The sequence below is a fragment of the Periophthalmus magnuspinnatus genome, chromosome 13 (genome assembly GCF_009829125.3).
Source record: "Periophthalmus magnuspinnatus isolate fPerMag1 chromosome 13, fPerMag1.2.pri, whole genome shotgun sequence".
In the NCBI taxonomy this organism is placed as follows: Eukaryota; Metazoa; Chordata; class Actinopteri; order Gobiiformes; family Gobiidae; genus Periophthalmus; species Periophthalmus magnuspinnatus.
Window position 1 is genome coordinate 29,279,146 of NC_047138.1, and position 27,497 is coordinate 29,306,642.

General features: G+C 38.0%; 1 protein-coding gene across 1 annotated transcript; it reads left to right on the forward strand.

Moving 5' to 3' along the window:
- Positions 1–1,189: 1,189 nt before the first annotated feature.
- LOC117380407 (A-kinase anchor protein 1, mitochondrial-like) lies at positions 1,190–27,241 on the forward strand. Its single transcript, XM_033977211.2, has 11 exons — positions 1,190–1,349; positions 8,040–9,259; positions 11,141–11,247; positions 12,661–12,787; positions 12,949–13,076; positions 14,706–14,883; positions 17,547–17,697; positions 19,501–19,568; positions 19,654–19,727; positions 20,269–20,334; positions 21,220–27,241. The coding sequence occupies exons 2-11, from the start codon at positions 8,065–8,067 to the stop codon at positions 21,280–21,282; spliced, it is 2,157 nt and encodes a 718-aa protein (XP_033833102.1). The 5' UTR covers positions 1,190–1,349; positions 8,040–8,064; the 3' UTR covers positions 21,283–27,241.
- Positions 27,242–27,497: the final 256 nt, after the last annotated feature.

Consider the following 27,497-nt stretch of genomic DNA (forward strand, 5'->3'; position numbering starts at 1 on the left):
GAAGACAAAAGGATTTCAAATCCCTATAATTTTGACATTAAATGCCAAAATTACAGTGAAAACCTGATTTTTCAAGATTAAATGCAGAATTTGTTCAGTCAAATTAGCCTACTACATAAAACAGAGCTCACAATTCATATGGAAAAGTACATACCAGATGTGATGTAGACTGTAGTTCAAGGTTGACTTCACAGGTCCTTAATGAAATCTGAAAAATATAGTAATCCATTTTAGTGCAATACTAAAATGCGTTCATGTTCATGTGGTCCTTGGGAAAATGTTTACAGCAACAACAACTCTTATTGGATAGCTCAATGAAATCTGTTATAGTGATTTTATTGATGGTAATATCAAAATCCTGACTTTCTGAAATAAAAGAAAATTAATGTATACAAGTCGGCACCCTGACTTCTCATCTTGGAATTTCAAATTCCCAACAACCACATGAATGCTGCGAGTGCATTGTAAGCTTTAGGATGAATATAACCAATTCAAAATATTACTAACCACAAGGAACACAATGAATTATAATATGAAAAGTCCTATAATGGAATATTATTGTTACTATATTACATGTGACAAAACCTAGCATCTAAAGGTGTTAATAAATTAATAGATTATGATAATTTATAATGCCAATATTCAATTTTTAAGAGAATCTCTTCAAGGAAAAAAAGAAACGTCTTTGACAAATATTAACATTTTGGTGCTTTTATGGCAGTTTAAAAATCTAAATACAGAATTTGTATGAAAGCATTTCACTTAAGAGTTACATACATGTACTGCCATGACAACAGAAATGAGCGGTTAAACTAATGTTAATACATCAGAATCTCTAAATATAGACACCTAAAACACGGTGTAACATTTATCAGTAGCTTTGTTCTGTTTGAAACACTTATAGCCTTTTAGCTTTATAAATAAGGTAATAAAAATTGTATATTAAAAATGAATGTATTATTTCTTACTTACTTCTTGCAATTAGCAAAGTTAATGTTCATAATGCGCATAACCTAATAAACCTAATAAATAACGTAATAAGCCTAATAATAAAACTAATAATAAAACATTGTAGAGTAGACGGCGCGGCAAATCCTCAAATGCATGTTAAAAGTATGTAGTTGCAGTCAACGCGAGACTTTCGAGTAGTTTCCGTTGTAGACATCTCGCGAGATTTGCTCAGCTGTTTAGACTGTTTTTTTTTTTTAAGAATTGATGCTAGTCGGTCAGCACGTGGGGAGGAGAGTGACTTTCCATAGTTTGCACGGGGACACGGATTGAAAAACTTGCGTATTGGTATTATTTCACTGTTGATTTCATCGTGGCGGCGCCGAGGACCTTAAAACACCGTAAGTGATCCGATACCTGTGCATAGAAACTGCTGCATTTTGCACAGAGCAGAGAGAATGCACATCGTGCTAGTGTGTAGCAGCAACATGGGGACACGGCGTGACTTCATTCAAACGTGCAGTTTCTGTCCTCACAGCTTATAATACTTATGCTTAACCCATCAAGTAACGCTGCTTTTTCACGCTGTTAACTGTTCACAATATGCCGTGGTCTTGGCTTCGTGCAGCAAAGCCATGTCATTGAACCGTAAGCCCATACATCCAACTTTAGCTAACCCTGGTGACGTTGTGTAACTTACTAACCACAAGCAAACCAAATGTCCATAAGCAATTTACTACAGCAAACTGGCATTCTTTATTACTGTTATTGAGTGAATTAAAGCATCTGGGGGCATTTATTTGCTTATTTTTTTTATATACTCGGGCAGAACCGGCTAAGTGGCTAACGTGAAGGTCTGAGGCCCGTGTCATTACCCGATTTGCGCCAGACGTGCTACTTTCTTTAACATGGATTTGCCATCAGAATATCCCGTTTTTCCTTGTGCTAATATAACCGAGGTTTACTTTCTTATTCTGTCGAAACTGTACTGTTTAAAACCTGCGTCCCTGGGTGACCTAATGGGGAACACAGACCTAGCATTTCCAGCTACTTTTGTTTACCACGTTTCTTTGCATGGCTGCTTTAGTCATTGCAGCCATTCTAAAGGCAAAATGCATATTACTGAAAAGTATATTATACGTTTTTGCAGTGACCTGATGATGTTTGTCCACATGTAGTAGCCGTACCCAACAGGACAGAGTGTCTCACGCATGTGTAGTGCACTTTTTGAGTCAAATCGGGCAGTGACTCAAATTGGGCAGTGACAGTCCGACTAGGAACGTCCTTTTAACCCCTCCACTGTGCGGCTCAATCGTTCCTATTACCGCAAACAACTACAACCCGCTATTATGGCAAGGCAAGTTTATTTGTACAGCACAATTTGTACACAAGGTAATTAAAGTGCTTTACACAATACATAAAATCAAAACATAATCACAAATCATCATCATGTGTGTCCAGAGCTTTTTCATGATTAGTTTACAGGGGCCTAATGAATAACCTTTTGTTCACTTCTCAGTCAGGGACACGAATAAAATTTTTAAATGACTAATAATAATAATAATATGTCACTGTTATTCCATGGTTTTTAAGTCTTCCCAATTTATAGATTTGTAATGTTAGATAGCGTTAGAATCTTGCTATGGACACTGCTTGTAGGCTATCACTATCAGAACAACATAGACACTTGATGGGGCCTTGCAAATAATAAACCTATTGCTTTCAAAACTGCATTTGACCTTGGTGTAAAGTAAGCTTGGTTAATTTTGTTTGCAGTTTCTATTATCCATTTCTAAAGTCAGAACTGAAGAAGCGGCTTGGATGAGCAGCAAAACGCCTTCAATCCTACAACGATTTGTCCAGTTGACAGATTTAAACTTTGTCTTTTGCTATTCTGAAGTAAGCTTCGTAATGGGTTACTACTGGATAATGCCATCCCAAGTTGCATAGCTGTAGCCTGTTGGCCATGTGTTCAAAAATATGACATATGACAAATTACCGTACTTCTAAAAAAAATTAGGTCCTACCTGCTATTTTAAGGACTACTAAATGTTGTGTTTGCACTTATTATAGAGTCCATTGCCACAAGTGGTTTGGAAGTATAGGTATTACTTCATAGATTTGTGTTTATTAATCCCATAGAGTAAATGTGTGTTCATAACCATGTGTGAAGTGTTATGAGATCGCTAGTTATGCATGTAGTAGTAAGCTGCTTAGGTCGGCCACCCTCAGGAGACTGGGACATGCAAATACTGCCACTCCCCTAACCGACTGAATTGCAAGGTCATAGTCTGCAAACCAACATTGAGGTCAATGATAAATGCACCAATGAACATCAAAGTTCATTGTTAAGGAGAGATTTCCGGTCATTTAGCTGTGTTTCTCCTTGATCAAGGTGAATCTATTGCAACGGTTGTAGTCGAACATACGTTGTCTTTAATTAAATTCCACAAAAACTATTTTATCTGTATAATTTGGTTACAATAGACAAGTGACATGAGTGACTTGGGACTCAGTGCTGACATGAGGTTTGAAGTGGTGACCTTTTGATGGGCAGGCAGTTTAGCACTCCATAGTTCGTTCTTTCAGTCCCGTAGTTGTAAAGTACATAAATAACCATTCGCTTATATGTAGGGCTCCACTTCACTTTACTACACTGTTTTTACCTTTCGTGCCAAAGCAAATCATTTACCACTGGCAATTTCACATAGTACGTTTTTGTTTTAGTACATTTTGATGCAATCTGGTGGAGGGACTGCCACCTGCTTCTCTCAATGAAGATGTTATTGCTTTTCCTAGAATATTCCACATTATGGTTTTCAACTTGTCTATCTCTGTGCAACTGATGCCACCCGGAGAAGTTATAGGTAAACTCTGTGGAGATGCCACCCGCTCACAGGAAGAAAGCACAGTCTCAAGCAATGAGAATGAATGTAAGATTGATAGGTTTAATGCCATACTGTGGAATTTTCCAGGCAAAATGATAACTTTTCATGGGGATAAGCAGGTGGCAGACCCTCCATCAGAAAAGTCTGTATACTGGCTTCATCTGATAAGCGACTGGATGCACCACCAGTATTTTCAAAGGTTTATACTCTAGCTAGCGCTCACATTAACCAATCCCTATTTTTGTCTAGGATGCATAATTTGGTTGTATTCAAAACATTTAAGCTATTGCACTCTGCCTGCTCTAAAAGTAAAATAAACAGAACTCTGCCTTGCTAATTATGATACATTTTTATAAATTTGTCAATTATCACAGCTAATAGGAGAATACAAAGGCAAAGAACAAGGAAATTACTGGTATCAAAAGCTCTATATTGAATTAAATTGAATTGGAGTACAGACCACACAAGCAATTCACAGTAACATGCAGCTGCCACATTTTCCAACACATAAATCTGACTTATTTCTTTTCTTTTGTTCATAACAATAGTCTGTAAGTACTGTAGGATTTTATTCACTTTTTTGGAATTAAAAATATGAAAAAGAAGTAGTTAATTGTAATTTTGCACACCAGTCCAAACGTATCCCTCCTCACTTTGCCAACACATTCCCAGCATTTTAACTATTCACCACAATGAGTTTATAAGCAATTTTCTCAGCTTTCACAGGCAGGAATGGAGTTTTGCCATTTTGCCGCATGCTAACAACAACTAGCATGCTAACAGCGCCCCAGTCTTATTCTCCCGATAACAATAAAAGGATTATATTATTGCAGTTTTATCAGAAAGTTGTCAAATTGTATTGCACTAGAGGTGAAAAGAAAGCTAACCACAAAATATATAAAAATGTCACTGTATACTCTTTATATTGCAAGTTAGAGACACTAAACTTGATATAATTAGGCACATTTTCACACAATGGTCACAATACATTGCTCACTTCTACTCATTCCTATTCGTTATGTAAGATCTGCACAAAACCATTTCACATTTTTGTCCTAACTTTGCACTAATGCTCTTTTAATGTTTAGGTTTCAATCAACAGTTGGACAGAAACTTTCTAAAATGTTCAGTCTTGTCCAGTTGTCTCTCCTTTGGTATTCGCTTTCCCACTACTTTGAGAATGAGTCATCGTGTTTATCCATTATTCAGTGCAGGCTCCGACCGCTTCCAGACGAATGCCACAAGTGTCCTCATTGGAGAGTTGAGACGACGCATTCGAGGATTACGAGAACTGGTTGGATGTTTGCTCAGGCTTAAACTTCTTACTGTTTGTATTTAATCTTACTTTATTAAACGGCAAACAGAGGAGTGGGAAGTTCTGGGCATCTCAGAAACATGATGAAACAGAAATACACACATATGAAATAGGTTTTGGATTGTGTTGGCTAGAAAGTATGTCCCTGAATATTTGTAAAGCTTATTAAAAGTTCTGAAAATGTGCAGATTCAGATTTGAATGGTCAGTCAGTGCTGTGTTTACGTCAACAAAGACCGTTTATATGATGCACCTTTGTTTTCCGGCGATATAATGTCTGCTTTTTTTTCCAATACAGGAGGAGCAGCCTGTCAGGAGTAGTGTGCAGCATTTGCAGAGTAGCTGAAGAAACTATTTTATGTTTAAAGTGTTACTCAAGTAAAAGTAACCCAGTGAACCTAAAGAAATTGTACTTTTCAGAATACTTTTCTAGCAGCATACTTTTATTCCTACCTGAGTAATATTTTTATTAAAGTAACAGTACTCTTGAGTAAAAGTTTTGGTTACACCTCCTACTGTGAGGAAATCTAAGTGACAAAAGCTTTATGTTGACAATATGAAATTATATAAATATGTGAATTTCTTGCATCGCTTCTTTTAGATATGATTTAGTTCGTCTGTTCTTTGAAAATACCAGATTTTGTCCAGTGTTTAATGTTGTGTACTTCAGACAACATTGACTTCAAATTCTAAATCAGATGTTACGTCTCAACAGTTGCTCTTTAAATTACTATTACTTGTGTAGTACTTTTCCCAAATATTTTTTTACTCTTACTTGAGTTTGTGTCCATAGCAAAAAGAAAAGTTCAGTTCTGCTCATCCAAGTGGCTTCTTTAGTTTAGAACTGAAGAAGCCGTTTGGATGAGCAGCGAAACATCTTCACTCTAAAACTTTTGTCCAGTTGGCAGGATTTACATTTATCCTTTTGCTGTTTTTAATAGTAATACTAATAGGGTAATTTCTTGGACCACTACTTTGTACTTCTACAGTAATATTATTTTTGTAATGTTACTCTACCCACCTCTGCCAACTACTCCAACTACTTAAATTCCATCAACTTTGTGCAACCATTAGTTCATAAAATAACTTTATAATGAACTTTTTTAATGAAATTGTACCTGTAGATGTTTTGGAACCATCAAATACATCTGAAAACAACTATTTAAAATGACCCACTAAATTGCAGAAATAGTCTTTAGCTTTTTAATCAGCTTTTGTGCATTTTTTTAAAATAACAATCTACGATGTACTCAATATGCAAAATAACTTTCATGATATTTACGTTTTTTGATTATCTGCCCACCTGTAAATGTTACACGTTCTCTTTGCAGCACTAGTAGCAGCCATAGTCAGGACTGCCCTTTCCTCAGAGCGTAATGAAACCCTCTGTCACGGAGTGTATAAATATATAGGAGGCAGTTTGTGTGAGCAGCTGCCAGCCTGAGCCATGACTGGGCCTTCGCCTCAGTCACATGTGGTGCATACCTCCTAATGCTGCTCTGTAAGGAAAGGCATGCACCCACGACCTTTTTTTAACACCAACGACTCGCCGATACAAAGTTCAGAGGGCACCGTCGCTGCAATTGGCAAAGCTTCATCCAAACCCCACATAGACCTGTCACGATAATCACTATATCGACTTATCATTCAGTACATGAAAACTGCACTACTGGCACATTTTGGGTTATTTTTTTGGCTGCATGATAAGATTTATGCTGTAAAAGGTTGAATTTATAACTTCTAAGACTCATTACAGATGCAACTTAAAGTGTTTCATTCTGCTGTTTTATTTATTGCAGCTCATGATTTTAAAAAAAAACAATATTGTAGATTTAGCATAGTTTATGATCGTTTATCGTCTATATTTACGTCAGCGATATGTCAAACTTCAAAATGTGTTATTGTGACAGGCCCAACTACACTCTGGGCTTTGTTTAATTATTAGAGATGAAGAAAAGATGTACTCATTTCAAAACTGACTGTTAAACTTGTATGCAGAAAAAAAAATTAAAATCTAATCAGTTCCAGTAACTTTCACACAGCTCACTTGATAAACCAAAAGCAACATTAGCAGATCACTAATTGGCTGTTGATAATGTTACTAATGATTAAATTAAATATTTACAAACCTTTATCAATTTTTTATTTTCTATAACTATAGTCATTATTTTGCATCAGAATTGATCACAAAAATCATTAATCGGGACAATATTGCACTTTTAAATAACAACTTAGCTACTGTCACCCAATAAATATAGTGTTCATCCACGGATCTGAAGGTTAGCGGTTCGAATCCCGCTTTCCACATGAACATAAGTAGGGCGGTCAAATCCCCTGATCCAGCTCCCACAGATGAATGCTGCCGTTGTGTCCTTGGGCAAAACACTTAACCCACTTCCCCCCCAGTGTCTGTACAATGGTGTATGATTGTGCGTGTGCATGGGCGAGTGGTTTCTTGATGTAAATGCGCTTTGAGTGTCTTGAAGGGGGAAGGCCTTGAAAGCCCTATATAAAATGTGACCATTTATTTGCAGGAAATTATGCTAAATCAAGTGAAGTTATTTTGATTTGTATTATTCGTATCGTATTTATGGCATAACTATAGGCTGTTAATACATTTCTAGTATTATGTGAGGCGATATAAAACTGGAATAGTACCCTAAAGGTTTAAATATAAATATAAACATACAGGTGGTACTAATATTACATTTTTAATTCATAATTTTTACTTGCAGTGTCTGAAATTTACCATCTCCTTTGTTTTGTGTTTCTTTATTAAGGAATTAATGTTCTAAGACTCTCAAGAGAGCTTAATAGGTCTTTAATTCATAGTTATTTCTTTACATACAATCTCTCATATTTACCATTTCCTTTGTTTGTGCGTTTCAGGTTTAGCTGCTAGTGTCCTGTGGAAATGCCGCTGAGGTTTCGCTCGGTCGTGCCCTACACGCTGCCCGGAGTCCTCGCCCTAATCGGCTGGTGGTGGTACATCTCCCGAAAGAAAGATCGGGTTTTGGGCCACAGCGAACTCAAACGACCCCCCTCCTCCGCCAGCCTGCGAACTTCACCAACAGAGGGCAGCAACGGTGTGATCGAAAATGGCACCAACTCTCCCACAGATGAGACCGCAAGACCAGACAGCCCTGTGCACACAACTGCAAAGAGACTGGACCATGATATTAGCTCACACGCTCAAGATAATGGAGATGCGACATTAAGAGTAGAAGAAAGCGTAGGTTTAAAGGATGAGACGCGAAACGAAATGCGCTCATCTGATTTGGACATTTGCGAATCAAAACAGGAAGTTGTTTTGTCCACGCAGCTTACCAAAGTTTCACGTTTGGATCCCAATATTTCAGAGGAAGAAAGGCCCGAACCGGAGGGCGAAGTTGCGACAGCGTGCGCAGTTAGCCCGTTGCAAAGAGTGGCGCCGCAAATCGAAGTAGAAACGCCCATTTTGTTGCAGGATTTCCACCTAAATGTCCTAACAAGCACACCATCTTTGCCACTATGTGCAGCAGAAATGCAAGAATTTATCTGTGAGAAGGTAGATCAACAGCCAAAAGAAGTCGAGCCAGATTTGGAGCTCCTCGCAGCTGGTTTGATAACAGAAGTCATCTCCGCAGCAACGCAAGAAGTCATGGGTGACGCCAGCTGCCCGCTATTGGAAAGTACAAGAATTTGCTCACAAGAAATAGACAAAACAGAGCATGAATTACTTTCGAGAACAAGCTCCGATGTCCAAAATTCTGAAGAGGGAATGTCAAATGGCTGCAGCACAGATATAGTTATGGACAGATCAAACTGTTCAGGGCAAACAAAGCCGAAAGTTGAAGGCGTTTCGGAGGATGATTTGGCTTCTAGTACATGCCACTCGGAGGTCAGCAGTGAGGACTTACACCCAACAGATAATATCCAAGTGACTGATTTGTCTGCACCAGAGGAGGAGACGCAGATGGAGGTGGTGGGGTTAGATGGAGCAGAGCGGAGAGCCCTGAGTGAGGATGGTTCTGTGGAGGGAGTGTGTGACCTGAAGAGGCTGAACGGGATGAGCTTGGGCAACGGAGCCCACGGCACCGACGCAGAGACAGACCAGTCCGGAGGAGAGGGTCAGTATTGCACGTTCTAATCCTATACACTCGCACTCGCCGATATGGTGATCAAAATTGAATGGGACAGGATCTCGTGCCACAAGATCTCACAAGATCAAATTGCCACAAGGGGAAGTTGATCTCATGAGATTTTTTTTTTTTCCCCTTGCATTTCCATATGGATTCTTTAATTATTTATTTATTTGTCAGGGACCATCTACCAGTGCATTAATCTTACAAAACAAAAGATGATTTATACCAGATTTAATTCATTAACATAAATTCAATAAAACATGAAACAATACCATAATCATAAACATTAAAACAAAACACAAATGCCAAAATAATAACCTTTTATGAAGTGATATAAAAACAACAAAGATTATAAGCCCCAAACACAAAACCCGAAACATGGCTTAAAAAAGACAGTTCGGTTCAATTTTATTTTTACAGCACATTTAAAATACAACTTGCCCAAAGTGCTTCACATAAAGTCAGCAAAAACGGATATACAGGACAATAAACAATAAAACATCAAGATATCCTGCCAAGCTATAACCAAATGCCAGGAAGAAGAGGTGGGTTTTTAGTCTGGTCTTAAACTGTACAGACAGAGAACAAATAAATGCATAAAAAAAAAGTACAGTTGTTTGTTTCCATCTGCTGTTCCTGTGCTGGTGACCACACATAAAAATACGTTTCATTACAATTACATTATAAGACTAACTTAGTTCATTAATATTAGCAGTAAAATACAACAAAATGTCACCAAGTCCAAGACAGTATTTTTCCTACAGTCCGTATTAAAAATCATTATGTGCAAGACTAATGTGGACACACTTGATTATCTCAAAGATTTGCAGACAACTTCAGACTGTCTGGAGTTGATTCCAGTGTCGTCTGGCTTGAAGAAAGGCCGACTGAGCAAAGGTCGAGGATCTTTTTGGAACTTTGCAATTTCGGTTCACATTGGATTGGCCACAAAAGGTTTAATGCTCGTCAGTTAACATTTTGAGAAGGCATAGCTCCAAAAATCCCTGCTACAATGACGGAAAAAGTATTCAGTGAAGTACATTTTTTAAAAAGTAATTGTGAAGTTAACCACACAATTTATTATAAATGATGTCCAAATCTCATCTTGTCTATAGACTGTATATAAAAATGGACATAGCAGACACCTAGCTGTTGCGCTTCAAACAGGAAGTGTTCATGGGCACTCTTCCGGCTCCATCGACTCCAATTCACTTTACATTAGAAAACTGTCGCCTCTCTCTGTAACTGCTGCTGTCGGGCTCGTCATTTAGGTCTTAAAATGTTGCTTTACATGATCCTGGTATTTTTATTTCGCTATTGTGTCTGTAAATCAAGATATGAACAGTAATAACACACAAATCGGCTGCCTTCTTTCCCCAAGGTCACTCCAGCTAGCGTTAGCGAAATCACTTATCAATATCGGCCACTCGATACTTGATATTTTTTGCCTTCTCATTTATGATATCCAGGCAGTATTCAACTATGCATCAGGACTGGAATATCCTAGAATGTGTTTTTTTTTTTTCAATGACTGGGGTTCAAATGTCCCACAAAATGAGAATGGACCATAAAAGTTGCCACAGAAGGACAGAAAAATCACTTTATACATTTGATTGGGCGATAGCATTTTTTCATAGTATTATTTATAGGTATGCAAAATTTGACTATAGAGTATATTTCCACAATTATGGTATTTTTTTGATGCATCTTCCACCTATGTATTTATTGGAGCACTCACTTCTCTCACAGCTCTTACTCAAAACTCTCGGTCCTTCTGGGAGTATGACATCACATTCATCTATTGGGGAAAAATGTTGTGTTGTATTTGTAGTTCTTTGTCAGTCTAAGTGCTGTTTGTGTACACAGGCTCTGATGTGAACAGTATGGACTCTGTGGACAGCGGCTGCATTGGAGAGAGCAACCACAGTTCGTCCAGTTCAGAGGTCATCATTTGGGAGATCGAGGTGCCAAAGGTAATGTAGACTTGATGCCCTGCCTTATGCAAAACTGTTTAATTCACAAAGTAGGATCGATATAGGTAGGGTTAGGGAATACATCGTCGTTATTATAATTATCATCAAAAAAAGTGTCCCTCCCAGGTCCACCCATGACTCCCAGGTCCACCCATGACTCCCAGGTCCACCCATGACTCCCAGGTCCACCCCTAACGTCCAGGTCCACCCCGAACGCCCAGGTCCACCCCCGAACGCCCAGGTCCACCCCCGAACGCCCAGGTCCACCCCCGAACGCCCAGGGCCACCCCCGAACGCCCAGGGCCACCCCCGAACGCCCAGGGCCACCCCCGAACGCCCAGGGCCACCCCCGAACGCCCAGGTCCACCCCCGAACGCCCAGGTCCACCCCCGAACGCCCAGGTCCACCCCCGAACGCCCAGGTCCACCCCCGAACGCCCAGGTCCACCCCCGAACGCCCAGGTCCACCCCGAACGCCCAGGCCCACGCATCACAATGTCTGCAGACGTCCCAGATGTAGCTCAGCCTTTGCACAGACGGCCTTCTCATACAAAGGCTTTAAAGAATGGAAGAAGCTCCAGACAGAAACTCTCCTCTGACCTGAGGGACTTCACTTGTAGTTAGAAAAGTCATTTTAAAGAGTCAGTTCTGTCAGCACTGATCTGTATCTGCATGCTGTAGGTCATATGGAAATTTTTGACATACTACTTGAGTAATTTTAAATATGGAAAATGTGGAGTATGATGTTTTTAAATGAAACATGGTCCTTCAATAAAATAACAAAACTATTGATCCCCCAGAAAAATTGGGGCCTCTGCACTAATCCATCCTACCAGGCTACCAGAGCTTGGGTAAACAAGTTTTTGGAATGATCATCTACTTAATGAATTTACTGTGTAGCTGGACACAGAAAATTCTATCTTTTTAGTTACCTGAGAAATTTAGAGTAAAAGTTTAGTTATTAATTATGAAAGAACAATCAAAAAACAGTTTGGTTATGTGTCAAAGGGGTGAAACAGGAATTTTATTTGCGTTAGGATTGCACTTTTCCTGGTCTTTGCTCATTTTCAGGGATTTTCATTTTAAATAGACCGTTTTGTTAAATGCCATGAGCTGTAACGAATAAACAGCAGAATGTACCAAGAATTAGCCATAAAAGGGACGTATTCACCTCTCCACAGCTCAAACCTTATCACATTGCAACTAAAATGCTCCAAATCTCCCCACTTCTGCAAAGAAAATGTACTCATGATAAATACTGATGCCCAAAATATATTGTTCCAGCTCTCATATACCGAACAAGACCTAGGGACAATAAACTGTACCTTGACGATGTAGATCTCCCTCAAATGAGATATAATTGAAGTGAATGTTGAGATTTAAATGTACTGAGCTGTGTGTTCTTCTCTTGCAGCATCTGGTGGGGAGGTTGATTGGGAAACAGGGCAGATACGTGAGCTTCCTGAAGCAGAGTTCAGGAGCAAAGATCTACATCTCGACTTTACCGTACACACAGGAGTTCCAGATCTGCCACATCGAGGGTCAGTGTCTGCTCTCAGCTCTATATGAAGAAATAATGAATGCACCTATGTTTATTTTATTAATGTACACCTTATTTTTTGGTTTGGTTTTTACTTTAATATGAAAAAACTTGAATTAACAAATAATAATAATAATGATGATGTTACTTTTTTCTTTTTAGGAACGCAGCAACAGGTTGACAAAGCCTTAGCTCTGATCGGGAAAAAGTTTAAAGATTTGGACCTGACAAATTTGTACGCACCTCCAGCTCCTCCACTTACACTCCCCTCACTTCCCATGACATCCTGGGTAAGAACTTAACCTTTTAAAGCTTAAAATGTAATGAAAAACAAATTTTAAAAGTGTGTTTGCATGTCTGTGGGTGTCTGTGTGTGTGTGGGGCTGAACAATTTTGATAAAAAACCTAATTGTGAATTTTCAGACAGGTTTTACCATTGTGATTAGATATGAGATATAGTTTACAATGTGCACTCTGAACAAAATGCCACTTTTTAAACAACTCCAGAAGCATTAACGTTTGAGAGAAGACTAAAATATGAACTATTAAAGATATCTTTGTCTGATATATTGTGCAAAAGTGACTCTTGTGAGCTTTAAGTCGTGTTATAATGCTGTTACCTCATCAAAAACAGACCCAGAGTTGCTTTGTTTCATTCACACATGTTTGAGTAACACTTTATTATTAATCTGTCTACATCTCCAAAGCTCAAAATGCTCACCTTGTGATGTCATGAAGCGGTAATTTTCAAGTTAACCGCTACCTTTTTTACCTTTTGTTTAGCAGAGATTGGCAATTTCAGGGCTGAAATGATCGAAATGATTCTAGTGAAGGCGTATGTAGTTTAACACAGTAAAACACAGTGGAGCACTTTCTGTCTTGTCACATGACACTGAGAGAAGAACTCAGCCTCAACATGCAGGGTTAGGCTGTTGAACATTTGTGAATGAAACACAACAGGTATGATTGGGATGAGGAAACATGATAACATAGATCAGACAGTTGTGTAATGCAGGCCCTTTAAACCAGTACAAGAATCCCATGCATTTCAAAACAAGTTTGTAAACCGCAGCTACAAGATTTTTCTGATAAGAATATTATGTCATGAGCAGAGGACATTCTGTAATCTTACTAATTATATTCTTTTGCGGTTTGATAATTGTACCAACTATTGCAATTACAGGCCTAGTGCGGTTTAATGATGAGAGCTTCTGTTCATAATAATGATGAATGGGACTAGAAATGAGCCCATCTTTTGGCCACTAACTAACTTGGCCAGCAACATCAATCCAAATGATATTCAGTTCTGAAAACTCTCAAATCTATCTGACCAGACGCCCGTTATTGCAGTTAGGCCCAAGACCCCCAAGACATCACAGGGCAGCATTGTAGTCTGGGCAGTGCCAATGTGCCCAAACTAAGGTTGACAAAAGTATCGAAAATCAGATACTAATTGCTGATGAAACTAGTATCAAAATTGGATTCTCAGTTGAGCAGGTATCGATAATGTTTTCTTTCCTAGCTCATTATTTTGTTTTGAAAATTACAATGTTGTCTAAAAAGAGCTTGTCATTTGAGTATCAAAATCTGTATCGATTCCATTCTTTAGTATCGAAATAAAGTTTGAAATTTTAATATTGTGGCACTAGCCCAAACAAACGTGGGGATTATAGGGGGAAGTGTCTCTTATAAATTGAACATTGAAGGCTGTAGTTTTGAGCTTTGACTGGAGTGAAAGTTGCATTTGAACCCAAACTTATTTTACAGAATTTAAAACTTCTTTTCCACAAGTGTCCTTTTTTTTTTTGAAAGAATATACCAGATTGCTTATTTTGTTACATTAGACAAGAGACAACAAGAGAAGAGCTGCTGTCCTTTCCAGTAGATTTAAAAACATAATATTAACCCTTTCTCCTCAGCTGTTGTTGCCGAGTGGAGTCACGGTGGAGGTGATCGTGGTGAACATCGTTTCTGCCGGTCATGTGTTTGTTCAGCAGCACACTCACCCCACGTACCACGCCCTGAGGAGCCTGGACCAGCAAATGTTCCTCTGCTACTCTCAGCCCGGGACGCCCGCCCTGCCCTCGCCCGCTGAAGGTAAAAAAACAGGCTTGGTTGTTTGTCGAAAATCACACGGGGTGACAATAGATCAGCTGGTAGAGCGTTTGTCCACTGATCCGAAGGTTGGCAGGTCGAATCCTCCTCTCAACATAAACATGATTTGTAGAGGAGTCAGATCCACTGACTCTCAAATTGGCGGTGCGATTCCAGCTCCCACAGACGAATGCTGTTGTTGTGTTGTTGTGTCCTTGTGCAAGTATGACTATCCAGGCACGTTGGAATAGGTGGAGCAAATGTGTGAGCTACCTGCAGAGCATCCTACCACATCAGCTCTATCATTCATGTAGCAGTAGTCCACTGGACATTGACAGGTCAGACCTCGCTGTCCAGTAACATCCGGCTCAAGCTGACAGACGAAACATGGCCTGTACAGGACATTCCAGTTTCAGTATTCTGCACATTTCCTTAACCTTATTGCAATGAATATATACATCACAGTGGTATCATAACAATTCATAAATCCACTTTATTGATACATTAGACTATTCAAATAAGACAAGTGCTTGATAACTCAGTCTTTCAATGAATGAAAATGAAAACTGGTTCAAATTCAGCTGATTAGATCACATTTTAAATATTTAAGTCACCAGCACGCACGATCAAAATGGAGGCATTATGTGCCAAAAAACAAAAGTAATGTTAACGTTTTGCAGTAGCTGCAGCTATTGCCAATCAGCATTAGCAACATCTCAGCAGCTCCTTTCAGCCGTAAGAGGATTCGGTTACAGTGGAGGCATCTGTAAGTTGAGGGTCACAAAGATCAGATATAGACATAAAACATTTCACCCATCTTCCCACCGGTGTGCATCTGCTCTGTTTATTTCCTATGCAGAGGTCACATTTCCGCATGGGGTTACCGCAAAGTGTTGTGATTTCGGTTTATGGTAACTGGAGCTTACAGACAGTAAGTAAGCGTGAATGTACAGAGAGTGTAAAATGTATAAAATAATAATGATTATATACAAGCTGGGTTCACAAGGCACTTAACCCGCCTCGCCCCCAGTGTCTGTGTACACTGGTGTAGGAATCTGTGTGAATGGGTGAGTGGTTCCTTGATGTTTTGAGTGCCTTGAAGGTGGAAAAGTGCTATACATCTTTGTGGAAATGCAGGGCTCTTTTTCATTTGGAAATGTTTGCTGAATAGGAAAGGCAAGTTTATTTGTATAGCACAAGTCATACACAAGGTAATTCAAAGTGCTTTACAGAATAAGAAAGACATTAAAATCACACAAATCAAAACATAAATAATCACACATAATCATCATAAAATTACCATTAAAACAGAAGAGTGCAGAGTAAAAGCCTTTCAGTCGTATGCACAGATAAACAGAACAGTTTTGAGCCTGAATTTAAACATTGTCAAAGTAGAGGCCTGTCTCACATCTTCAGGAAGACTGTTCCAGGTTTTAGCTGCATAAAACTGAAACTGATTGCCCATGTTTAGTCCTGACTCTGAGCACCAGCAGGAGGTCGGTCCCTGAAGTTCTCAGAGTGTGAGAGGTTCATATGACACTAACATGTCAGAGATGTACTTTGGTGCTGGTCCACGGAGAGACTTGTTCACAAGCAGAGCTGCTTTTAAAGTCTGTTCTTTGAGCTACAGGAGCCAGTGCAGAGACATGAGCACAGGACTTATGTGTGAAGTACTTCCTGGTTCTAGTCAGGACCCGAGCAGCAGAATTATGGACTTACTGGATCTGTCTTAAATAAATAAAACTAATGTACAAGTTTGTGCGCCTCTGTGACCTCCACACACCCCTTGACACACTTGTCGTCAAAACAGTAAATACACTGCTCAATTGTTGCCACCGTATAATCTTACTAAGAAGTCGAGGGGGGAGTTGGACATAAATCTAACCGGGGGGGAACAGAGTTGGTTGACACTCGTGCCGAGTATTCAGCACCATCTGAGCTTTTGAGTGATCGTAATCTATAGTGAGGGAGCTGAGTCGAGGCCTACGTATAAATAGTAAAGGAAAAATTCAAATCTGTCAACTGGACAAGAGTTTCGTTGTTTCGCTGCTCATTTAAGCCGCTTCTTCAGTTCTGGACAGATTACTGGGAGACACTGCCTTATATCTGTCTGAAGGGAGAAGCTAACTGCACTGAAACTAACACGTCTATTGTTTACAGTTTTGTTTGTTAGCCAGGTCTAATGAGCTACACCAAGTGAGAACTGTGCCTGAGTCAAATTTAGCAGAATAATTCAAGCCCCTAATGGATGCTCTTACATCTATTAGCATACTGGCTAGCACTTTGGTTTTCCTTATTTAGATTTAGGTCTGGTCAGATTGCTGGACTCCATTCTCAGAGCTCATCAAAGCTGCTTCTTCAGTTTTAACAACTTTTTGTCAGATTTGAATTTTTCTTTTTACCATGTGTAATCGCTCAGTCATTCAGGTATGATCCAGACGCCTACATATAAAGTGAATGAATCTTAAAAATCAAAGTTTGCTTATTATTTTTTTTATTAACTGTTATAACTCCAAGACAGTGTAAACACATTATATTTTGAGTGATTAATTTATGTGTAGTAGTCCTGTATTGTCCTGCATTTGAGGCTTGAGTACTTTGAAAATGTCTGTACCAGGGGAAAAAAAGTATTTAAAAAATCCAAACCCTGTGTATTTTGTGTGCAGTGGGTGTGATCTGTGCTGCGCCGGCTGGAGAAGGCGCCTGGTGGAGAGCTCAGGTCATCACGTTTTACAAAGAGTCAAGCGAAGTCGAGATTCGATACGTCGACTACGGAGGATACGACCGCGTCAAGATCGACACACTGCGGCAAATCAGGTCTGAACCCACACCACCGGAATTGCGTTTGTGTAGTATCAAAAATCAGATCCTAATCAATATTTAAACTAGAACTGATACCTGATCAAATGAGTATCTAGGTCACGTTCACAGGACAGAAATGAACCTTTCCTGAATAGTTTTAGAAGACACATTGGAGACCCAATTGTACTTGTTTTCAGTGTGAATGGTCCATGCTCTTTGTGCACTTTATACATCTGGGTTTATTTTATTCAATGCAATAGCCATATTCATATAAAATAAATCTCCATTACGACAATCAGTATCAACCAAATGTTGCTATACATTCTAGGCCTGTCATGATAATTACTATACTGACTTGTATTGTCCCAGGTTTTATATATTAAACCAGGGGTCACCAACCTTTTTTAACCTGAGAGCTACTTCATGGGCACTGAGTCGCACGAAGGGCGACCAGTTTGAGACGCTCTTCTGAAATAACACATTTGCTCAGTTTGCCTTTAGATATACATTATTAATAATGATAAATGATAATCATCTATGTGAACACACTGATCACGTTGCAAGACACTGATCACATTAATAATTTCTCAAAATGATTGTCAACAATAAGCAAGGAGAGAAACATATCTGTATTCAGCACTTTAACTTTACTAATCTTAGTAATTGTTAAATTTCCAGATGACACTTACATCACTACATCTCATAGGAAGTGTCCCATTTTCACTATCAATTGACAAACCTTTTTAACAAAACATAAATAATATACATTGCACCATGTTTCATAAAGTTATCAATTATGTAACGTTAAAGAAAAATAAGCTTATATATTTTTAAATAAATCTCGGTTGCGTTGTGTGACTTTTTCTCCGGTGTCGTAAAAAAAGCCTGTTGTTTACCCAAAGCTGCGTTTAGCTCTGGGCTTGTTCTGCCCATAGTGTGCGCCCCCGTGGGGAGTGTGCGTCCCCGTGGGGAGTTAGTGTGGAGTTTTATGAGACGTAGTGAAATGTCCCTCCACATTGTGCCACTTTGCCGTCACCACAGTCGCTCCGCAGATGAGATACACGCAGGTTTCTTTTACAGTCTTAAATCGTTGTGAAAGTGATCTCTTTATTTTCTACCATGTTTTGGAGTAAGAAACTGCTTTCAGCGCATCCTCACAGCGCTCACGAGCGGAGCACTGGTTTTGTCACGCGCACAATACTGACCTTTGAAGTGAGTAGGTCAAAGTTCACCTTAACTTATCTAAACTTCACGTATAATGAACATATGTTTAAGATATTGTCACTTTTAAATCTATATAAATGCAAGGGTGATTAAAAAAAATAGCAACAGAATAAAAGATGCAGCTCATTAGTGAGTTGTGCTATTTTTAGAACCGGTCTGCGGGCGACTCATGTGAGGCTTGGGGGCGACATGGGCTCAATATGTATCATAGGGACTTTTTCTTTGCAATAATTGGAAGATTTTTGTTGTAATACTATAGGATTTCAGCTGTGGACAGATGAACAAGTCACTTTTATGGCTAATTATTGCTTCATGTTGATATTTGTTGCAGCTCAGGCCTTTTAATGATACTGTATACGACTGACACAAAGCAGGACAATCCCAGTAAACCAATTTTAAAATATAAAGTAGTTTCAATATTATCATTTATTGTGGTATTTCTTTGTAGTATATTGTGCTTCAAAATTAGTTAGACACCACAAAAGATTTAGAGCCATGGTAAAGACAAGTATAACTTTTCTGTGGAGCCCTCTTGTGGTGGACTTAATAAATGACTTACTAAAATAACCTTAACTCTTCCTTTTCTTTCTACAGATCTGACTTTGTAACACTACCATTTCAAGGTGCTGAAGTTTTGCTTGACAACATCGCACCACTTCCAGGTAAAATATTTTTTTCATGTAATTATTTTGCCTGTGATAAACATAAGAAAAGTTTAAATTTGACCAAATTGCAAATGTGTTTCAGGAGAGGACCGTTTTTCAGCCGAAGCCACGACTGCGTTAGAGGAGCTGACCAGAGGAGTAGCACTTCTGGCACAGGTTAAACTTTGATTTTATTAACAAAAACTAAATGATTAGACCCCCCCACTTGCGGCCCCACTTTGGGAACTAATGCACTGGAGAAGAAAATAATGCATTTTAATTTTTTTTTATTTTTTGTATTTTGCAAACATCAATATTTACAATAGAGTGCTTATTTATAAGTGAGAAAGGAACATTAAGTGGACATATAGAAGTAAAGTTTATTAAAGTTGCAGTAAAGAGGAAGACACAACCATAAAAGTGATAATGATAATGAAAATTTCCACACCGTAACTTCTCAATATTTGTTCAAGCGTTTTAGAAATTATTTTGAATATTTTACAGTGTTTTTGTTTTGGGGTTTTTTTTTTGTTTTTTTGAATGTACCAAATAAACTTCCAATGAAATGTAAGGGGGAAATATTTACCTGCTTATATATTTTTTTATTATTTATTTTATTATTATTTTTTTATTTATTTATTATTTATTTATATATATATTTTTTTTTATTAAACAAGTAATTCTGATAAAAACCCTTAAATAACTTGTCTGTGTTTAGGTCTCAAACTATGACAACAACACCGGGCTCCCATTGGTCCATTTGTGGAATATGGTCGGAGATGAGGTATGGTTTTCCAGCTCATTATAAGCGGCGTGCAGCGGTCCATACTTAACCTTGGTTTACCTTATGCATTCCTAGCATCTGTATTCTTCAACATGAGAAGATTGTAACCGCTTTTCATAACTTTCAGAGGCCAGAGCAGAGCATGTTAACCATAGACTGTGTATATAAATGGATATGGTTAACCTGTTAGCCGCCGCGCTCCAAATGGGAAGTGATCATAGGTGCACTTCTGGCTCCATTAACTCCCATTTCACTTTATAAATTGAAAAATTGTGGCCCCTCTCTCTGTAACTGCTGCGGTGATCCTCGTCATTTTGGTCTTAAAATGTTCAGATTAACCCGCTCTACATGATCCTAGTATTTTTATTTTGCCATTTTGTCCAGGAATCAAGATATAAACTTCAATAACAGACAAATCAGATGCCTTCTTTCCCTGAGGTCTTTCCCTCTAGCGTTAGCAACAGGTTTGATTGACAGCGTTGCCAAGCGCCTGCTCCTTTCTAAATCAGCGGTGCCAGCAGAAAGGGGCTTTACCTTCATCGGCCTCGCTCCAGATTGGCTCTTTGTTTGCTATGATACTCGCGGATGGAATTTCAAATGAGGAACTTGACTCCAAATTCATAACTCATAACTTCTAGTCTCGATCAACTTCATTTGACTTGATTTGACCTGAACTCTGGGTAACATCACACATTAGTCGACTTCTTTATATATGATTCTCTGACGATACAACGTTTTATAATTAAATGCAGACCACACACGGCCGTCTCATTTTGACTACAAGAGCTGCTCATACAATATATCTGTACTGGAGCACTCATTTTGCGCAAATACCTGGGGAAAAGTTGGTAGAACCCTTTTAATTAACATCTTGTTGTTTTCCAGGTGGTCTCTGTGAACCGTACATTGGCTGAACGCGGGCTTGGCGTTTGGGTGGACAGCTTCTAAACTTCCATCAAATCTGGACCCACCATTATTTTTGCAACACCACTGGATCTAATGAGGAGATTTTTTTTTTTTTTTTTTTTCCGTTTTTGTTTTTTCTTTCACCATTTTGCCCTATATATCCTTAAAACTTCAAAAATATTAAAATGATTTGCAGGCATAATCTACACCAACATGGCACTGCTTCAGTCTGTACAAAGGAGTGAAATAAGAAGAGGCACTTGTACATTTTTAAAAAGATAAATCTATATTGTAATTAAATAAAGGTTCGCCAATATTTTTTCCTCCTCACATTTTCAACAATAATTTTGCTATGGGCCCTTTGCATGTACACTCAATCCTAATGCAATGTCAAAGGAATCCTCTCATCCCATAAAATCATGTTGTTTTTTTTTCATCATTTTATAATTTTTGGGGTTTTAAACCAGCAAAACCACTCGCTTTCCACGGCAAAATTTTGTTTTTGACTGACGAGTAATGCCACTACACAATTCACCCAGGAAGACGGGACACACTGTATTTTTGGGCCATAAAAACCTACAGTTCTGGGCATTTTACAGCTAAGATGTATGAAAACTAGAGCTTGCACTAAACGGAAGGATGTTTTAAACCACCAAGGAATGAATTGTGAAACTCAAAGGTGCTCAAATCTACATACTCCCATTTATCATGAATTGGACAAGGCTTGGAACTTAAATTGCGTTAAAACAATTGCTGAGCTAAAAGTAAAACCCACTCAGCTCTGACATAAACAAAGTCGGGTCCGAAATTAACTTATTTTTTCATGTTTAAAATTGTGCTGTGTAAAATGTATCAAATTTATTGTGTTCCCATTTTATGAAAGTTTGGTCATTTTGAATTTGGGGACAAAAATGTAGCCGCAAGCTTTACAGGAATTATCAGGATTTCAAATATTGCTGGAGGAGCGTCTTTTAACTACATATACGTGGCATCGTTCAGTGCCAGGCCTTTTTGTCTAGAGAGCAAACTGTTATTTCACGATCAAATAATGCAAGTTTGTGCGAGAAAACATGACTTGCTTTTTGATCACTTTTGCGTAACATTATAACGGTGCAGGAATTGGGTTTATATATGTTTGAAGTACTGGAAAAAGTCCCAGGAACGACACGATATTCCCACAGTGCGAAGTCCTGATCCAAACGACCTTTTGGATCATTCTCCTTCAAATCCACCAATAAAATGTCTTAAGTTTGTCTCTCTTTAGTGTAAAATTGTACTTTTATTATCATTTCACCGTGTTCCTCAGACTCGGTTCATGGTAAATGGGAGCGACTTGGATTTCAGTGTTCTTAAACGCACTGAAATGATGAACGCTAATAGTGTTTTGTAACGTAATGGGTTTTTTGGTCGCATGTGTTGTGCGCGAACTGACTTGAATCATGTAGACATTAATGACAAACGTGCTCTGAGAGGTCCTGAATTCTTGAAAGTGAAGTAGTTTGTGAGCACTAGTGTTATTTCAGAGCCAATTAAAGGGGAAGTTATCGATAAAATGCACATCGACTGATACTGTGTTCAGTTCAATAGACTTGCCATGACTCTAAACCTTTACTTGTTTGGACACTCCTGGTTTTAAGCTGGTCCGCTACCTTCTTGTCTCCTTGGATGTTTTGTTTTTTTATTTTTATTTTTTTGCTTTGCCTGGAATGAACCACAGTATGGCCTTAAACTTCTCTATCTTGGACGAAGCAGATGAAACCACCAGACAAGCGCTCACGTTATGATTTCAGGTTTTTGGAGCTGTTTTTGAGCAATAAAAACACTTATAGTTAAATAAACTAAAGCAAAATAGACAGTTTTAATTAGAGATCGAACGATCCGGGTTTTTTCATGGCCAGTGCCGATACAACTCTTTAAAATAGCAGATATATTAGTCAAAATTTTATCATTTTCCTCAATTTATGTCACTTAAATTGACTACAAACTGACCCACAGTCCTGTTTTTCACCACAAACCTTTAAGAGAGCCGTTTAACTTGAGAAGATAACTGCTCTAAATGTGATAAAATGTTAAAATAAAGCTTTTTGCGTATGTTCTTGGCAGCAAATCAAAACAAAATATTGCTCATCTGCTGGAGGTTTAAAGCCGATATGCTAAAAAAACCCAAATATCGTCCAAATATCAGTCTGTCTCTAGTTTTAACGGCATAACTATGGATCATTCCAGGCAACGCAACAACCTCTCCAACCAGAAAAGTAACACGGGGCACCTTTTTTATATTCTTAAAAATGAATCACACACCAAATCGACAACAATCTGCTGCTATCCCTTTAAAAATGTAACTCGGTTTTACCATTTCAACTTTGTCTCTGGGTTTTTGATAGCTGCTCCCTTCTTTTGGACAAACTGCACTGCGGGTCTCATCACTGTTGTTTTTCATTTTCCTAAACTTTTGAAGGGATTATTTGACTTTTTTTTTTCTATATCGACTTCATTAAATAATCATTGTTACTCTATTAGCAATAAGGCAGCTTTTTAAGTTGAAGGACAGTATCAAAAATGCAAAGGGAAGTCGGGGGTCACTTAACAGCTCGTGAAATAACCAACTTACTGTAATTCATACACAAAAACAATACAACAATACTTTAACTCAGGAACGGTTGGAAGGGTTTGCTGTACATTTTGTGCCTATGTGGGCAAATACAAACATATGTCACATGGTATTTTCGGTTTCCTGTATTTGAAGTCTGTAAGGAAGGGGCTATATGTACTCTGTAAAATAAGTTACAATAAAAAAAAGTTTATAAAGAAAAACCTGAATAAATCACGATAACACATTTTGAAGTGCGATATATCGTTGGAAGTAAATATAGACGATAAACGATAATATTGAAAGCAAAACGTAAACCAGAAATATCACCCAAAATGATTATTAATATGCAAAATTGTTTTAAAAAAAAAGAAAAGTGCTGCCGATATAAATAAATAACAGAATCTTACACTTAACTAGATGATTTGTTTCTATAATGAGTCACAATACAACCGGCTACGGCTGAAATCTCATCGCAGAACAGAAAAATAACACATTTTGACCTCTAAAAGTGCACCAGCTTTTATATATTCAAATTAATTATCATGACAGGCCTTTAAATAGGACCTTCATATATATATACACCCATGTACAAGATAGTACTGCATATGAAATAACTGTGTAATCCCTCAGTCGTCTTGGTATGATCCATAGCAAAAGAAAAAATCTATTTTGTAAACTGGACAAAAGTTTTAGAGCGAAGCCGTTTTGTCAGTTCTGGTCAGATTACTGTTGGACACTGCCTTATATCTCTGTCTGAAGGGAGCCGCTTACTACTTAACACTTCATGTTTTCAGTCTAAAACCTTTATCCAGTTGACAGAATTGTGTTTTTCGTTTGGCTATTGAAATGATAAACCCGTTCAAATAATATGGACTTGAATTGTTCCGTATAAATAATAACCAAATCTCATTCATTACTGTATAAGATGTTACACACTAAACTCTCCCTAGCTACTATATATACCACAATATGCAGTATCTTATTAAGTCTGTACTACAAATGCTTTCTGGTGATTGTGTACTTACATTTAATCTATTTCAAAATTTTAAGTCGTAAGTAATTCATGTACAGGGTGTCCAAAAAGCGTCTACATTTTTAAACTTTAATTACAAAGAGATATAATAATTAGATTTGTTCTGTTGTACTCGGTGTTTATAAAAGTTTTTAATCACATTGGGGTCTGCATGTTCCAAATATTTCCAGACCGTTGGATCGGAAGGTTCACCAGATATCGCACCTCTGGATTTCTTTCCACGGCGCTATGTTAAAGAAATCGTGTATCGAACAAAGACACGGGACGTTACTGAACTAAAGCAAAAGATACGGATGCGGTTGAACCTTTTGTGAGGCTCTACTGCAGCGGACACGGCGAGAAGTCGAGCACCGTCTTCATGCCGCTAATGGTGCCCAGATAGAGGTGGATTAAATGACGTAAAACACTTTGGAAACCACTGAACACAATAGAACAAGTCTGATTAATATGTCTGATCAACTGCCTTTATAATAAATGTTCTAAACTGTAAAAAGACTTTATGGACGCCTTGTATTTTACCAATCACAGGCCGTTTATTTCAAAGGTAAACATACATATAGCCCCTTTAAATCATCAGTAGAAGTGTGTTGTCATGGTGCTGGATGGGGAATTAGCCATAAAAACTTTAATTTTCTTTTTTTTTTTCAATGGGTTGTCTTCCCTCATTTGGATCATTGTATTATCTGCACTGAGCTCACTGCTTCTGCTTCTCGTCTTGAATCACACGTAGAGTTTTTGGCCGGTTTGAAAAGGTATTTATGGATTAGCCGGTGTTAACGGTTGGCTAAGTATAAATACACGTTTTGGTATTGGTTTGGAGTAGCAGACACGTGCAACAATTGAAGAATGATGTAACTTCCTGTACATAAAAGCAAAGTTGATATTTTTGGCTAAATTTAAGTTTCCGTTTAACAGCTTTATGTGTAAAGTTAAGGCTGGACAATATGACAATAAGAATATTTAATACAATCGGGTGCGTTCACGTTCTGCAATTTGACGATGAGGGCGAGATTTACTGTTTTTGAAAGAAATTGAAATTGAAATCCGCAAGTGAAATGTACTTTCAACTGACAGCAATCACGTCTTCGGGTTGAACTTTGGTACAATCTGGGACTGTTGTTAAAAAAATGTAAAAAATAAATAAATAAATACATTAAAAAAAACAGGGCAGCACCAGGGGGAATTCAAAATGAGATTACAATAAAAAATAATAACAATTTTAAAAAATCCATGTTAACGTTTTTATAGATCACTAAAAGGGCTAGCTACATTTAAACTAGTTTAAAACAGCGACTCAAACATGGTAGAGTTTGGGGGTCACGCTCTAAATTAACATGTTAAGTGATCACCCACGTTGAAGAGCGGGCCCCCCTCATTGCTCCTCCAACCAAAAATATCTGGCGCCGCCCCTGGAAAAAGCTTAAACTGACTGTTGAACATCGTCGTGTCTGTTTCACGTGGCTAGACCCAGTAATTACAAAGATATTAACCATAAACCAGGTCAACACCGCTACAATTTAACAGTTTAACAGCAAATTCCACCTGAGAATTGGGACCTGTCTCCAGTTTAATAAATTCTGGGGGTTTCTACAGTGTTGTGGTGTCACGTGAACGCAGCTTCTGTCACGCTTAAACCAATCCGAACGAAGTGTGACTTTCCAAAATAAGAATATAACTTGAATAACTTCTAAAATAATGATAATAATATAGATAATTGTACATGAATCATAGAAAAATCCAAATTATAAGGTACATTTTTGCTCTAATATGTAGCTAATCTTATAAATCGTGACAAAATCATAATTGAAATGTAGGTTACAAGAAACTTTGCCGCTATATACAATTAATCTTGTTGCATTTACCCATAGACACACCCAAAAGTCTCAGAAGGATTTTGAACCGTAAAATAACTTTGTCTGCTACTCCAATCCTTTAATATAAAACGTTCACTTAAAACCACACCAGTTGTCCATCAATATCTTTAAAAAAAACGTATCTCCAGACTGAATAATTCTTTCCAAATCAGTTTCTTTCAGCTTTTGTTGCTGTAAATATAAAATACTTTTCTATTTCACTGGGCAGATTTCAAAGGGAACATTACTCCATATCGACTCACTGTTTAAGTCCATTTTTTTCCAGTTTATTTTATTATTTTTTTTCAAGCCGTTGGACTGAAATGACTGAAGTGTTGTTTGCATAGGTCTAGACAAGTAATCCGATTGATTATTTAAATATGTGTGTATTTTTCGCGTTTTTTTGCCCAAAAGCATTTAACGACGTGTACAGATCATATTTTGCTAGAGGGTCGTCTCTAAAGTTTGATTTCTTGATTGTACAGATCTATTAGGGAAGAATAAAAAGATATGGAAAGTAAAGTCTGTTGGTTTGTAATTATTTTTTTTAATTAGTAGTCCAGAAAAATCATAACAAAAATAGCACAACAGCATCAACGAGGAGGAAAATTAACACATTTAAACTTTTGCAGAAAAAACTCACTGAAAGAAGGAGTAAAATATTGGTGTTTTCAAATTCTAGAGTGTGATGACGTTATACTGCCAGAGGGGGGCGCAAGAGACCGTTTTCCCTATTGATTACAATGTACTTTGCCATGAAATATCCAAAAAGTAAATG

What these genes read in the sequence shown, in the direction of transcription:
- LOC117380407 (XM_033977211.2), top strand. Translation starts at nt 8,065, where the DNA reads ATGCCGCTGAGGTTTCGCTCGGTCGTGCCCTACACGCTGCCCGGAGTC. An exon ending in CACTTCCCATGACATCCTGG is followed by an intron (nt 13,077 to 14,705) that starts GTAAGAACTTAA and finishes CTTTCTCCTCAG; the next exon opens with CTGTTGTTGCCGAGTGGAGT. An exon ending in CCTGCCCTCGCCCGCTGAAG is followed by an intron (nt 14,884 to 17,546) that starts GTAAAAAAACAG and finishes TTTTGTGTGCAG; the next exon opens with TGGGTGTGATCTGTGCTGCG.